The sequence below is a fragment of the Miscanthus floridulus genome, chromosome 3 (genome assembly GCF_019320115.1).
Source record: "Miscanthus floridulus cultivar M001 chromosome 3, ASM1932011v1, whole genome shotgun sequence".
Classification (NCBI taxonomy): domain Eukaryota; kingdom Viridiplantae; phylum Streptophyta; class Magnoliopsida; order Poales; family Poaceae; genus Miscanthus; species Miscanthus floridulus.
This window is the reverse complement of record NC_089582.1, coordinates 100284439-100298609: the sequence shown is the minus strand read 5'-3', so window position 1 is coordinate 100298609 and position 14171 is coordinate 100284439. Positions and strand designations below refer to the sequence as shown.

Genomic DNA, 14171 nt, shown 5'->3' with positions numbered 1-14171 from the left:
CTAGTTCGAGCTGGGGCGTCCTTGGCTCTTCCTCTGTGAGCGCCGGGTCGATAAGGTCGAGGACAGGCAAAATGCCAGTTGCCACTTCCTGGCACTAGTTCTTCCATGTGTCCCGATCCTCGATGGCCTTGAGGCATCGTGCTTTCCAGCCGTCATGCTCTTTCATCACGGCTTCTAGATGCCTCTTGGCATTGACTTTTAAAACTACACACCATACAAGACATCAAATATAACGGCACGACAGGATAAGGCAGGCAACAGAATGAGAACGGTGGTCTAGAATACTTACTCTTTAGTTCCTCCTTCATTTTGGTGGTGTGGTCCTAGAGTTGAGACTGGTTGCATGCCAGTTTCTTATTGTCCTCCTTCAGGCGACCACACTCTGCGGTCATACGGCTATTCTCCTCTTGGAGGCGGGTTACCTCAGCTTCTAAGCCTACATTACAGCTATCACTACCAACAACACAACAACACATGTCATACACTTGCTGTGATAAAATGACAACTTACTTATTTTTTCTAGCTCTTTGTTATTAAGCTAGCCGACCAGGTTCTGGTTCTGTGCTTCTCGCTCTGTCCTCTCCTGGTCGGCGGCTTCAAGTTGGCGGCGCAAGCATTCCACATCGGCCGCTAGTTCTCTATTGTTCGCCGTGATTCCCTCAATCTGGTCGAAGCACCTCTTTTGGTACTTTGCGGTCTTCATCAAGTCCTGCATATAAATAAGCTAAGTTAGATAGTTCGACTACATAACAGGGTCAAGTGGTCAAGCCAAACATACCTAGACTTTTGTCACCAGACGCTTTGCTGCTCGTTCAACTTTTAGGGTCTCTTCGACCTCTAGGATTTCTTCATGCATAACCCACTCGTCGTTCCTCCAGCGCGACACATATACATGTTGTCGTTTATCTTGGGGATGGCCTAGGATCTCTTCGACTTCGTCCTCTTCGGCCTCTTGTTCAGGGGGCGGCGCTGGTCTAGAGTCTGTAGTCTCCATGACCACTATGGCTTTCCCACGAGCTATAGCATCGGCAAGCGTGCTCTGTGCCAACTCCGGTTGCTACTCCTCGGCTTGGTCTGGTTCCCTTGGTGCCAAGGTATCCGCCTCAGCAGGGTTAGTGCTTGGAGCACTTGTACTTTGCTCGCCTGTCTTCTCGACCAGCTGCTCAGGGACTGTCGACTGGCCGCTCATCTGCTAAGGTTCTAGTGGAATTTCTTCTATAGGTTCCTCCGTAGTCGGTTGCGGAGCAGTTCTTTCTGCCTGTACTGGTGAAGCCATGCCACACCCGGCTAGCTGGTCGGGATTTTCGGTGGACACCGACCTAATATACTAGAGAAAAGTTCAGAAGAGAATAGTATTCAATATAAATTATAAGCTTACATCAAAGTTACAGATACTTACAGCTTGGAAGCACAGAATGACGTGGCGAAGGAGCGTCTCTTCGACCGCGCCTGCTCCACGTGCTCGGTGGGTTCCACCGGGTCTTTTTCCACCACTGGTATTGGCACCGGGGTTTGGTGCTCGACACTTCCCCCGCTCGTCCTCTGTGTTGCAGTGGTCGGTGATGCGATCACTGCTGGCACAGAGGAGCCACCCTGCTCTGTCGACCCCATTTGTCTCCTCCTCTTTCGAGGGACGAGTCGGAAGATGTATGCATCCTTTGTTTCATCATCTGAAAGGGGGAAGATGGCCTGGCGATGTTTGTTGGCAGCCGGCCGCTTGCCAGCAGCCCTGGCCGTTGCATCCTCCCCAACCCCGAGTACCACCCAGTCGACGTCTTCGGTCCTGGCACTGGTCTAGGCGGTTGAGCCGACAATTTGCGGCCAATCCACACCAGGGGGCGGAGACACGAACACTGCTACCCAGTCACGACCATTACTCTGAGAAACATAAAGGAGACAACAGTCAATTTTTTGTTACAACATAATTCTACAGGTACAAGGAAGCATCATTTACCTTTGGGGGAGGTCGGGCCAGCTTGAAGGCGTGCTCGATGTCGTTTAACCTGACATAATTGGGATCGGCTAGGTTGAATAGCTCCCCAATTCTAGCCTTGACTTCTATCTTGTCGAGCGCCTCTTTTCTGGTCCTCGTTGGATCTGCACGCCCCTGGTACTCAAAGCCAGGATGTACCCTCTTCTAGCAGGGCTGGATACTTCGGCTAATGAAGTTCCCGACCATGCTTGGACCATCCAGCTTTCCCCACGAGATCATCCCAAGCAGTTCTGCGATCTGCTCCAAGTGCTTGGGCTTCTCCGACCAGCTGTTCTTCTTCTCCGGAATCAACCCCACGTCGCACAGGGTGATCATGTTCGGCTCTTCGCGGATGTAGAACCACTTCTTGTACCATTCGTCCAGTGAGGTGTTCCAGAGGGCAGTGCAGGTACTGGGCCTTCATACCGTCACACAGATTGAGATATACGCCTCCAGCTATCTTCGAGCCACCACTCCCTTTCTTCCACAGACAGAACAAATGGCGAAAGAGGTCGAAATGGGGCTGGAAGCCACCATAAGCTTTGCAAAGATGGATGAAGGTGGAGACAAGAAGAATCGAGTTGGGATGCAGATTGCAAATCCCAATCTCGTAATACAAGTAGAGCCCCTGAAGGAAAGGGTGCACTGGAACCCCAAAACCTCGCTTGAAGAAATCCTCGAAAACCACAATCTCACCTGGTTGTGGATTGGGGAAGCTTTCTCCTTCCAGCGCACGCCATCCCGCGAGTGCCTTGTTGTGGAGCACTCCCATGGCGATGAGGTCTTCGATGGTCTACTCATTGCTCCTTGACTTCCACCACTCCTTCGCCATGACTCCGCCTTTCTTCTGGGTGTCTCTCTTTGCCATTAATCTGCCCTTGCTAAGGGGGTGGATGTGGTGGAGGGGGGATTGGTGATGATTTTCGGAGGAGTAGGGTTCGGCAAGAGGAAGAAGAAGGTTGCGGCGATGAATGACAATGGGGATCGGTAAAAAGTAACTTACCAGTTCTATATTATAAATAACCAAGAACTCCGTCATTTCGTCTGCCTGAGATTCTTGGGAGACGTGCGCATGCGCCACAGACGGTTGTTTTCACAACCTCGAGATCTACGCCAATAAACACGCCTTTTCGTTTCCAGTGTACGCGCCTCTTTGTTGATAATGTGAGAGGGCCCACACTGACGCACCTCCATACAGGCGCCAAGCGACTGTTTGCCAGAAAGAGTAAGAAGGCAGAGTGATGTGTTATATCCGTCTGCTTTTTTTACCAGACATGGTAGATTGGACTTGACAGAGTAAGGAGATAAATAAATACACCAAATAATAATACAAGCGGTGTTCGTTTTTTTTTCTGCATGTCTTGTGCTCAATGATGGACTAGACCACTGCCGTGCTCGGGGACTGCCCAGACCACTGCCATGCTCAGGGACTACCTAGACCACTACCGTGCTCAGGGACTGCTCCGACCACTGCCGTGCTCGGGGACTGCTCCGACCACTGCCGTGTTCAGGGACTGCTCTGGCTACTAATGTGCTCAGGGACTGTCCTAACCATTGCTTGGAGATCGTTCTTCTTGGCTACATGTGATTTGTACTCACATACAGTTGAGAGACATTTATTTAGACCTTGCTGCAAGGCTCATACTTTGCTTTCCAGCAAGCTCGGGGACTACATCGGTACGATGCACCTGCTGGTGCATCTCGTATTACTTGTACGACAATTGGGTTCTCAACTTAACTGGGAATTCTTTTCGGACCCTGGCACCACGTGCCTACGTCACCTACTACCAGGCTCGGGGACTAAGTGGGCACACTTCACCTTGTGGTGAATGTGTTTGTTTTTCGACCCCTACGCCTCTGATGATCAAGGACGCTACGCTTCAAGACGCACTTACATTTCTGTTCAGAAATACAAGTGGGCACACTTCATAGGACGGAAATCTTTTTCTTTTTTCTTAAGAGCACCATACATTCTTCGGACAACCTACTTCTCCGGTGACAACGGTGGTCAGAGATGTTAAGGACTCAGGCCTTACTTGTTGGAGAAGGTTAAAATGGTGTGTCACAGCATAATACATGGTGCTCAGGGACTAGCTGTGGGGGTATTAACCCCTATACCCTTATGGCTAAGCTTGGGCCGGCCCAGATCGGTGGGTCCGGTCCACCAAAAGACAACATGCGGCCCGACCAACCTGATCGGAGTCCCGCGCAAGGAGTCAAGGCGGATTTGGCGATCAATCAAGATCCTGGTCGGTTAGAATAGGAATCCTTATCTGGCCACATATGGCAATTATAACTAGCTAGGATTAGTTTCCAGATCTATAACCCTACCCCCCGAACTATATAAGGCAGGTAGGGGACCCCTCTAAAAAACATCTCTCATTGACATACAGCAATACAAATCAGACGCAGGATGTAGGTATTACGCCTTCTTGGTGGCCGAACCTGGATAAAACCTCATGTCTGTCTTGCGTCACTATCTTGTTTGTGGCTTGCGCATCTGTCTACCAACAATCTACTACCTTGGGCATACCCCTAGGTAGACTGCCGACCATATTTCGTCGACAATACTGATGAAAAGAAGAGGGACCGTTTCTATCGCGGCCTCTCTTGCAGTCTATAGAAGGAGTTATACATAGGGAACTATAAGATGTTTGGTGCTATGATGTATGCTACTATTGCCATGGAGGGACTACAGCGTGACTCTCAGGATGAGTGGAAGCGCAAGCGGGTGGCTACTGGGTCTTCTAGTCACCCCCAGGCTTAGAAGGTACAGGTTGTCAGGTGGGTGCCCTATCAGTCTTCGGGTGGGCATTCATTTTGTCAGCCTCAGCAGACCTACCAGGCACCTTCCACCTAGTACCATGCACCTACTTAGTAGGTGCAACAACAACAGTAGGACCAAGGACAGTAGGTCCCACCTTGTCAGGGATAGGGGAACAAGCCTAGTGCTTGTTTCAAGTGTGGCAAGGAGGGCCACTATGCTCAGGAGTGTCGACAGAATCAACCTACACAGTCTGCTCAGTCCTTAGCTAACTCCTATCTGATCAAGCGGACTATTATCAAGAAGAAGGTGCCAGTAAGCCATTCTAGGCAAGTTAATTTCACGGAGGCTGAGGAAATCTTGCAGAATGAACCGGTGATGGCCGCTATGTTTACCATTGATTTCCATCCAACTTATGTGTTGTTTGATTCTGGTGCATCACATTCATTCATGAGCATGGGGTTTGCACTGAGGAAAAATATATCTCTTATGGCTATATCTATTGCCTATAGAATCAGTACTTTAGGTGCACAGTTGTGTGTTAATACTCGGATGGACACCGTTGGTTTAGTGCTAGCCACTCACACTTACCATCTTCAATTCATGGTGCTGCTTGGGCAAGGCATTGATGCAATTCTAAGAATGAACTGGTTGTGTGTATATGGGGTAGTTTTGGATCTAAAGCAGAGAGTTGTTGAGTTATGGCTTCCTGCTTCTGAGGGTAGGATGTCTCTTCTTATGCCCTCAGATCTAGCCTTACCTATTGCTGCTCATGTTGAAGCTTCTCCTAATCTTGCCTCTATTTCTGTGGTATGTGTGTTCCTGGATGTCTTTCCTGAAGATCTACCTGGGTTGCCATTAGATAGAGATGTGGAGTTCTCCATTGAGTTAGAACCTAGCACTGCTCCTATCTCCCGGTGCCTGTACCGCATGGCCTCGAAGAAATTGGCAGACAGTTAGAGGAGTTGTTGGAAAAAGGATTCATCCATCCTAGCTCATCACCATGGGGTTGTCCAGCCATTTTTGTGAATAAAAAGGATGGCACTCTTTGGATGTGTGTGGATTACCGCCCTCTCAATGCGGTAACCATTAAGAACAAGTATCCTTTACCTTATATTGATACTTTATTCGATCAGCTAGCTGGAGCAAAGGTGTTCTCCAAGATTGATCTCCATTCAGGCTATCATCAAATCAAGATTAGACCCCAAGATATACCAAAGACAACATTCTCTACTAGGTATGGGTTGTATGAGTACCTAGTCATGTCCTTTGGTCTCACCAATGTTCCTGCATTCTTTATGTATCTCATAAATTCAGTCTTTATGCCGAAGTTGGATAAGTTTGTTGTGGTGTTCATTGATGATATTTTGATATATTCCAAGAACAAGGAAGAGCATGCCCAACATCTTCGGATAGTACTGACTCGATTAAGGGAACACAAGCTGTATGCCAAATTTAGCAAGTGTGAGTTTTGGTTAGATCGAGTGCAGTTTTTGGGACATGTTTTGACACCTAGAGGTATCTCTGTAGACCCAAGTAAGGTGTAGGATGTGTTAAATTGGAAGTCTCCCAAGTCAATGCATCAGATTCATCAGTTCCTTGGTCTTGCTGGATACTATCGGCGCTTCATTCCTGACTTCTCCAAAATAGCTTAGCCGATGACCAAGCTACTCTAGAAAGATGCCAAGTTTGTGTGGATCCCGGCTTGTGAAGAAGTTTTCCAAGCTTTGAAGAAATTTCTTATCACTGCTCCTGTTCTAGCCCAACCAGATATTGACAGACCTTTTAATGTATTGTGATGCCTCGAAGATGGGGTTGGGATGCGTGCTTATGCAGGATGGGCGTGTGATAGCTTATGTTTCACGTCAGTTGAAAAAGCATGAGGTGAATTATCCCACCCATGATTTAGAGCTGGTTACTGTGGTGCACGCTCTAAAAATTTGGAGGCATTATTTGTTGGGAAATAAAGTACACATTTTTATGGATCACAAGTCTCAAATATATTTTCACTCAGTCTGAGTTAAATATGAGGCAAAGGTGACGGTTGGAATTAATCAAGGATTATAATTTGGAGGTTCATTACCACCCCAGAAAAGCTAATGTGGTAGCTGATGCTTTGAGCCAGAAGTCGTATCAGGTTGAAGAAACACCTTTGTCTCTCAACCATGCTGAGGTACTAGCTCACATTGCCTTAGTCACAGATTTATTTGAGTAGATTATTATAGAGCAAAGGCAAGACACTTCAGAAATTTCCCACATCAAGAAATTAGTTGCCGAAGGGTGTGGTCCTCAATTTAGCATTGATGAGCAAGGTGCAATAAAGATTCAAGAGCAGATTGGTGGTTCCGTCAAATGAGGAGATTAGAAGAAAGATTTTAGATGAAGCTCATCATTCCAAGTTGTCCATTCACCCAGGAAGTAACAAGATGTACCATGATTTGTGCCACTTGTATTGGTGGTCCAATATGAAGCAGGATATTACCAAGTATGTCGCGGAGTGCGATAGTTGTGCTAGAGTTAAGGTAGACCATATGCGTACCCCGAGATATTTGCAGCCTTTGCTTATTCCTGTTTGGAAATGGGAAGATATTTCTATGGATTTCATTATGGGTTTACCCCGCACGTCCAAGGGCTATAACTCTATTTGGGTCATTATGGATCGCCTTACCAAGACCACTCATTTTCTCTCGGTGGATACCAGATATTTAGCCAAGAAGTATGCCAAGCTATATTTGGACCGGATTGTGACCCTACATGGAGTTCCTCTTACTATCGTCTCTGATAGAGGGTCAATCTTTGTCTCTCATTTTTTGGAGCAACTTCAGGAATGTCTTGGTACCAGTCTCCTCAGAAATTTAGCTTATCATCCACAAACTGATGGCCAAACAGAAAGGGTAAACCAGGTACTTGAGGATATGTTGAGAGCTTGTGCCATTTCTTTTCCTGAGAAGTGGGACGAATGCTTGAACTTAGCTAAGTTTTCTTACAACAATAGCTATCAAGAAAGCATTCATATGGCACCCTTTGAACCTCTATATGGAAAGAAATATAGGACACCACTTAACTGGGTTGAAGTGGGAGACCGTAGATATTTTGGCTTGATTTCATCAAAGAAACTCGAGAGCAAGTCAGTATTATTCAGAGTCATTTGAAGGCAGCTCAAAGCCAACAGAAAACTTATGCGGACAAGCGAAGAAGGCCTTTGTAGTTTGTAGTTGGGGATCATGTGTATCTCAAGGTATCTCCTATGAGAGGGGTGCATCGGTTTGGTGTCCGTGGCAAGCTAGCCCCTTGATATGTGGGCCCTTACAAGGTTTTCAAGCGATGTGGCCTGGTTGCTTATCATCTCCAACTTCTAGATATTTTATTAGTGGTACACAATGTATTTCACGTATCTCAGTTGAAGAAATGTTTGCGGGTTCCTGATGAAGCTGTGGAAATTGAAGGACTTCCCCTCTAGCCTGACTTGACTTATATTGAGCATCCGTCAAGATCTTAGATGAGAAAGAAAGAGTGACTAGACACAGTGTGGTGAAGTTCTATAAAGTTCAGTGGCAAAATCACTTGAAGGATGAAGCAACGTGGGAGCAAGAAAGTTATATTTTGAAGAATTATCCCCACCTTCTTTCTGGTTCATCGAGGTAGTTGTTTACATTGAAATGTATTTTTTATCTCTTTTCCCACACTAGGCACATGAAATCTCAGGATGAGATTTTGTTTATGGGGGGTAGATTTGTAACACCCTCGGTGTTACACTATGAATGATTTGCTAAAGTATGTCATGAGCATCATGTTTATGTGTTAATGCATGTAATATAGAGTGTAGATCAAATTCCGTAACTCAAAATGATCAACAAAAGTGCAAAACGAAAGTTAATTCCATAGTTATGTTATATCATTTATGGTTTAAAACCAATTTTTATTAAGCAAAGATGTTATAGAACATATATATTATGCTTGAATAAAGGTTGAAGTACAAGCTTTGCAGACGACGATGAAATACCTATGGTCGAAAAATGATATTACTAGCTAACGTTTCTAATAGCTTGGAAATCGAATTTGAAGCAAAACCAACACAAGACTTAGTCGATTTCTTAAGTCGAAAAACAGGTTGACAAAGCTATGTTTGGTAATTTTTGTAGAAGAATTGGGTTATGGAGTGGTGTTGCATTATGGCTTGTTTTAGTTGCCTCATATGCCCTCATAGGTATAGCAACGCTGGTTTGAATGTTGGGTCAACTGATTGAGTGAATTGGACGCTTTAAAAGGCGTGCATGGCACGTTCTTGGTCGGGTTCCTCATGTAGGCGTGGTCATCGTGCTCTAGTGCCATCGTCGACATGCTAGCCATGCGCGCGTGCATGTCTGGCCATGCTTGGCTAGCCACTGTGGCCGTTTGCCCGGGCGTGTAGCTGTTCCTCCTCATTACCGTGATGCGCGCTGCCGCTGGCACCGCTGGCGCCGCTGCTGGTGCCCCTGGGCCACCCACGTTCATTCTATTGCTCGGCTCTACTCCGCCAGCCGCTATCGCCATTGCACATGGGTGCCTTGATAGCGCCTCTCTCTCTCTCTCTCTACTCTATTGGTGCTGCGTCAATGCAGGATCATGGACGCTGCCCTTTCGCATTACGCCTATCCCCGCTTGGGGTCAACTGTGATCGGTCATTGTGGCATGGAGCTCCCACACATGGTACATCATGCCAAGCCACTGCTGGTCTCATCCTATGCTGCATGTGGAGTTGTCGTCCCCTCACCTTGTTCTTTTCTGTTGAATGGCTACAGATGCATCGTGATGTCCCTTCTCTTCACCTCTGTTGCGCGTGCTGTAGCGGCCGCCAGGGATGGCAGGCGGGACCGAGCCACACCAAAGCCAAATTCACAGCGCTTGATCATTGTCAGCGCAATTACTCATGCCAGGTGCTAGTACTGGAGTCCTGCTACCGCCCAGTCATCTCCAGCCTTCATTTGAGCCTGGCCGAGCTCTAATTCACCGTTTCCCCTTCGCCGTACTGCTAAGGCCAGAACTGACTGTGGCTGAGCGCAACCACCCATTGCACCACCTCTCATCAATCCACCTTCACCACAAGTTCCGCTTTCACCACCACTTCACCCAGTGCATGCCACTTGCACCGCTACTACTTTCCCGGTGCCGCTGACATGGTCACGCCACCATAGTCTATCGCTGGACTTGCCATGTGCGCATGGCCGGACACGCCCGGTCCATCCCCGGTCAAGCCACCACCATAGGTAGCTAGAGGGTGAGTTGTTGGTGCCCATCCATTGGTTCTATCACCTTGATCATACCTAGGCTCCCTAGAACACGGCTACTGTCACCGTGGAGGGAGCTCCTGACTGCGTCCCCACTCATCTCTTCACCGCCCATTGATTCACGTCTGCATCTAGGTGAGCATCGGCCCCTTAGAGGGGGTGGGGAGGGGCTCGGATGGTCGGTGTGGTGGTCCAGTGCCATCACCACTGCGTCGGTGCGCGCGGGGGTGGCCCAAGGACCTGGCTGTTGTAAAGAAGGATTGTTCCGAGGGCTAGTTTGCTTAAGTGCAGACTATAGGAATATGCCACATAGTAGATGGGTGAATAGCAGTTAGAGTGGGGGCATTTTCGCAAAAATAACCGACGCCCGTGGGCCTCCCCGTCGTGGGCTGTTTCCGTGCGGTTGGGCCACGTCCCGTGTGGGCCACACCGGCAGGTCACGCGCGTTGCGCTTGTGTGGGCCGCGTCGCTCGCTTGTGGGCCACGCGGGTTGAATTCATTTTTCATTTTTATAGAAGATAGAAATAGTTTTATATTTTACATTCTAAGTTGAACTTTGGAAATTAATAAAAAATTCATATAAGTATCCAAAAATTGTGAAATAAATTCTGTTGAGTTCCTAAAAATGTTGTCTACCTGATAGTATGGTTAGTTTATATATATATATATATATATGTGTGTGTGTGTTGATGCTAAGGTCTATTAAATCATTTGGAAGTGTTAATGTTATTTGGATTAATAATTGTAGGAATTTTTGTGGCAAATTGGTAATAGCTTTAGCCATTAAATTTTTACAATAGGGTCATTAGATTATTATGTGCTCACTATAATTTTTGTAGCCTTAGCACAGGTTGAGAAAGATGGTAAGTATGCCTTGTGGTAGCATATATATATATTAAATTGGCAATAAGAATAAGGATGCCTTTAGTTGCTAAGATAATACATGAAATGTTTCATACCTATTTAGTAGGAATAATAGGTAGCTTAGCGTCTTAGTCATTAGAGTTAGCTTGGTAGATGTATTCTTATTTTAAGAGTTGCTGTTGCCGTATTACTAAGTGTTGCATCATCATTTCATGCATGTAGATAACGAGTTGGTAGAGTACGTGACTGCGGGTGAGCAGTAGTATGAGGAGATAATCAAGGAGTACGAGGAGGAGATCCTCGTCTAGGAGGGAGCCCCAGAGCCATCAGTCGCTAACTTTGTTGACACCCCATCTACCCAAGGCAAGCCTCGGTGAATAACCCTTATTTTGAATGATCACTGGATATATATGTGATGTGCATTTATGTTACAGACATTTTATGAAAACTACATGTCTAGATATACCTACCTATAAGTCCTACTAGCATAGGTCAAGTAGCGCTATGCTTAGGATTTTCGGTAGCATGAGTAACCTGCCATTACTCACAATAGGTGATTATTATTATCACTCTTATGATTAATTGGTGAAAGGAAAAATGGAGACCAGGTAGGGATATGGTATGGGTATTGGTGGGTGTAAGGGATTGTGTCCCATGGCCAATGAGGCATAGCTTGGTTACACTGTTTTCCCTGTCCGTGTCGGTTAAGGACCGACCGTTGCATTGGGTTCTAGGAAAGTCACAGACTTATTATCCTGAACACATACTTGTGTATGGGCATGGAAGGCTTATTGCTCTCTTGTCATGGGTTCTGACTCTTTCTAGACCAACTGATTGGAGGTGGGGATGGTGGAGGTCTAACCACCGCACTGAGTCCAGGACTCAGGAGCGGGGGCTTGGAGTCCAAGTTTGAACGGGGACCTGGACCCCATGATAGGAGGGTAGTGGGTTGGTCCTGCTTGTGCCTAGGGTACAAGCGGGGCATGTGTTTCTAGGTACCCAGCTGGGCACATTGATTCACGAATCGCCGGGTAATCCGATATGACTTGTCTATAGTCTAGCACCATAGTAAGAACTAAAAGATGAAAGGTGGTGAAATAGAACTGTTGCTCAACTCGTGCTTGAAAGTAGAATATGTGCTTACATAGAATTGTTAGATAATGAACTAATCATGACTGCTAATTATAAACATACATGAGGATTCACTATTAGTATTGCTTTCCGCAAAAGGGAAACCCAACAAACCATAAAGCTTATCATATCCCTTGAAGTCAGGAAATTATTCCTACTAGTCGGATAAGTCTTGCAAGTGCATTGTGTACTTAGGGTTCATTTACCCTTATTGCAAGTGCAGCTTGAGGAGTAGTTATTGTGTGAAGGATTCTTCTAGTGGACATAGACGAATCCTTGTATGTTATCGATAGATGTTTATTTTAATTCTGCTGCTTAATTTCCGCACTCTGAACTTAATACTGTAATAATGTATTTCTAAAAACTCTGGCTATATGAAATGGACTAAATAATATAAACTTGTTCTCATTATTGGACCCTGAAGGAAAAATATGGATTATTCGAGTTCTCCCTTGGGTGTGCTCGACAGAATCCGCCCAATGTAGCTTGCTTTCAGGGTGCTTAGTGTTTGGTGGAAGACTAGCGCCTCCGAAGGTGTGTTATTTCGGGCGGTTCTGCCACACGTCCTGTCTGAACGGACTGACGTCGAAGCTAGGGATAAAAATGGATCGTATCAGAGCGGATAATGGCTTCCCCATATCCTAATCAATTTGTTTGGATTGGATTCGGAGCGGATTGGATATTATAGGGATTTGATGCGAATACGAAATTTTTAGGATGTCAGAAATGGTACGGATTTGGACCGGTGTCGTAGCGGAACTTTTCAGCCATGGAACAATGTTTTTCTCTTATAATATTTCAGCATAAGCATCAGCATAAGCCAAATTTCAGCATAAATGAACAGGGTAATATATGCTTATGTGTTGTTTTTTACGAAGAGAAACAATTTAGTAACCAAAGTCATAAAGTGGCAAATAGGAAATCACTAGAATTACTATTGTATATCATGTGTCAACGTATTTAAATTAGTATATATAGGCCTCGTTCGCTTTGCTGAAAAAAAAACAAGACGAAACACTGTTTTGGTTGATTTGTTGTGAGAAAAAAATACTGTTCTGACTGAAAAAATAAGCTAAAAAAGACGGATTATAAGAGAAGCGAACAGAGCCATAGTTCACTAGCTTTGTTTGTGGGCTATAACATAATAATGCCTGTGCCATGGACTGAACTAACTTGTATTCTTGTCTCTTCGGCTCCTTAAAATATTTGGATTATCCTATTATAAGCATTAGATAATCCACATTCAATTACCGGATAATCCATATCCTTCGGATTTCATCAATTTCATATCTTAGACCGTATCCGCATATAATCAGATTCGGGTTATCTATATTCGCATGGATATTAAAAATACTTTTCCAATGGCATGTTCGCTTATTGGTTTTAGCCAAGGCTTATCAGCTAGCCAGCAATGTATTCCTCTCATAACAAACCAGCACCTGCCGAGCTTATCAGCCCAAAAACCAATCAGCGAACATACTCAGTTGTAACAGAATCGACCAATTATATGAAATTAAGTAAGAAAATCATCCGCCAGAGCAGACGATTTAGCAAACTTAAGCCCGTATAACCCGGTAGTCCGTGAAATCACAAAGAATTTCAAACCAACTTCTATTAAAGCCAAGATCGTAATAAGTTTAGCGGTCACCATCACATATTACAAAAAAGTTTGCATCTCAAATACATCAGAGTTTAAACATAGTTATTACAAAATAAGTTCGAATAAAAGTAGCGGAAGCCATTTGTTCAAACCACACACACTCTCACACGGAGTTCAAATACAGTGCCAACGAATGATCATCTCCAATAAAAGCATCAGACGAGACGTAAGGAATGACCATGCCCATGGTCCTAAGCATCACCCATCGTAGGATAAAGACAGTTGATACAGTAGCCATAATACATCTGCCCATCTGCAACAAGTGCGAATAAAACCCTGAGTACGAAAAGGTACTCAGCTAGACTTACCCGACATAACCGAAAATAAGTGACACCAAGGATTATGAAGGGCTTTATAGTAGGGTAGCTGACTCATTTGCAAAAAGAAAGCATTTTTAGCATTTCAAGAACCTTTCTAAAAGTATTATTGCCAAATTAATTATTTATAACCTGTCGACTAGATTGGCACTAACACTAGAGCAAACATGTGATTAAGCAGATAATGATAACCAAT

General features: G+C 45.3%; 1 protein-coding gene across 1 annotated transcript; it reads left to right on the top strand.

The window, feature by feature from the left end:
* Positions 1-5114: 5114 nt before the first annotated feature.
* Positions 5115-5696, top strand: LOC136544111 (uncharacterized). Its single transcript, XM_066536380.1, has one exon. The coding sequence runs from the start codon at positions 5115-5117 to the stop codon at positions 5694-5696; it is 582 nt and encodes a 193-aa protein (XP_066392477.1).
* Positions 5697-14171: the final 8475 nt, after the last annotated feature.

What these genes read in the sequence shown, in the direction of transcription:
- LOC136544111 (XM_066536380.1), top strand. Translation starts at nt 5,115, where the DNA reads ATGGCCGCTATGTTTACCATTGATTTCCATCCAACTTATGTGTTGTTT.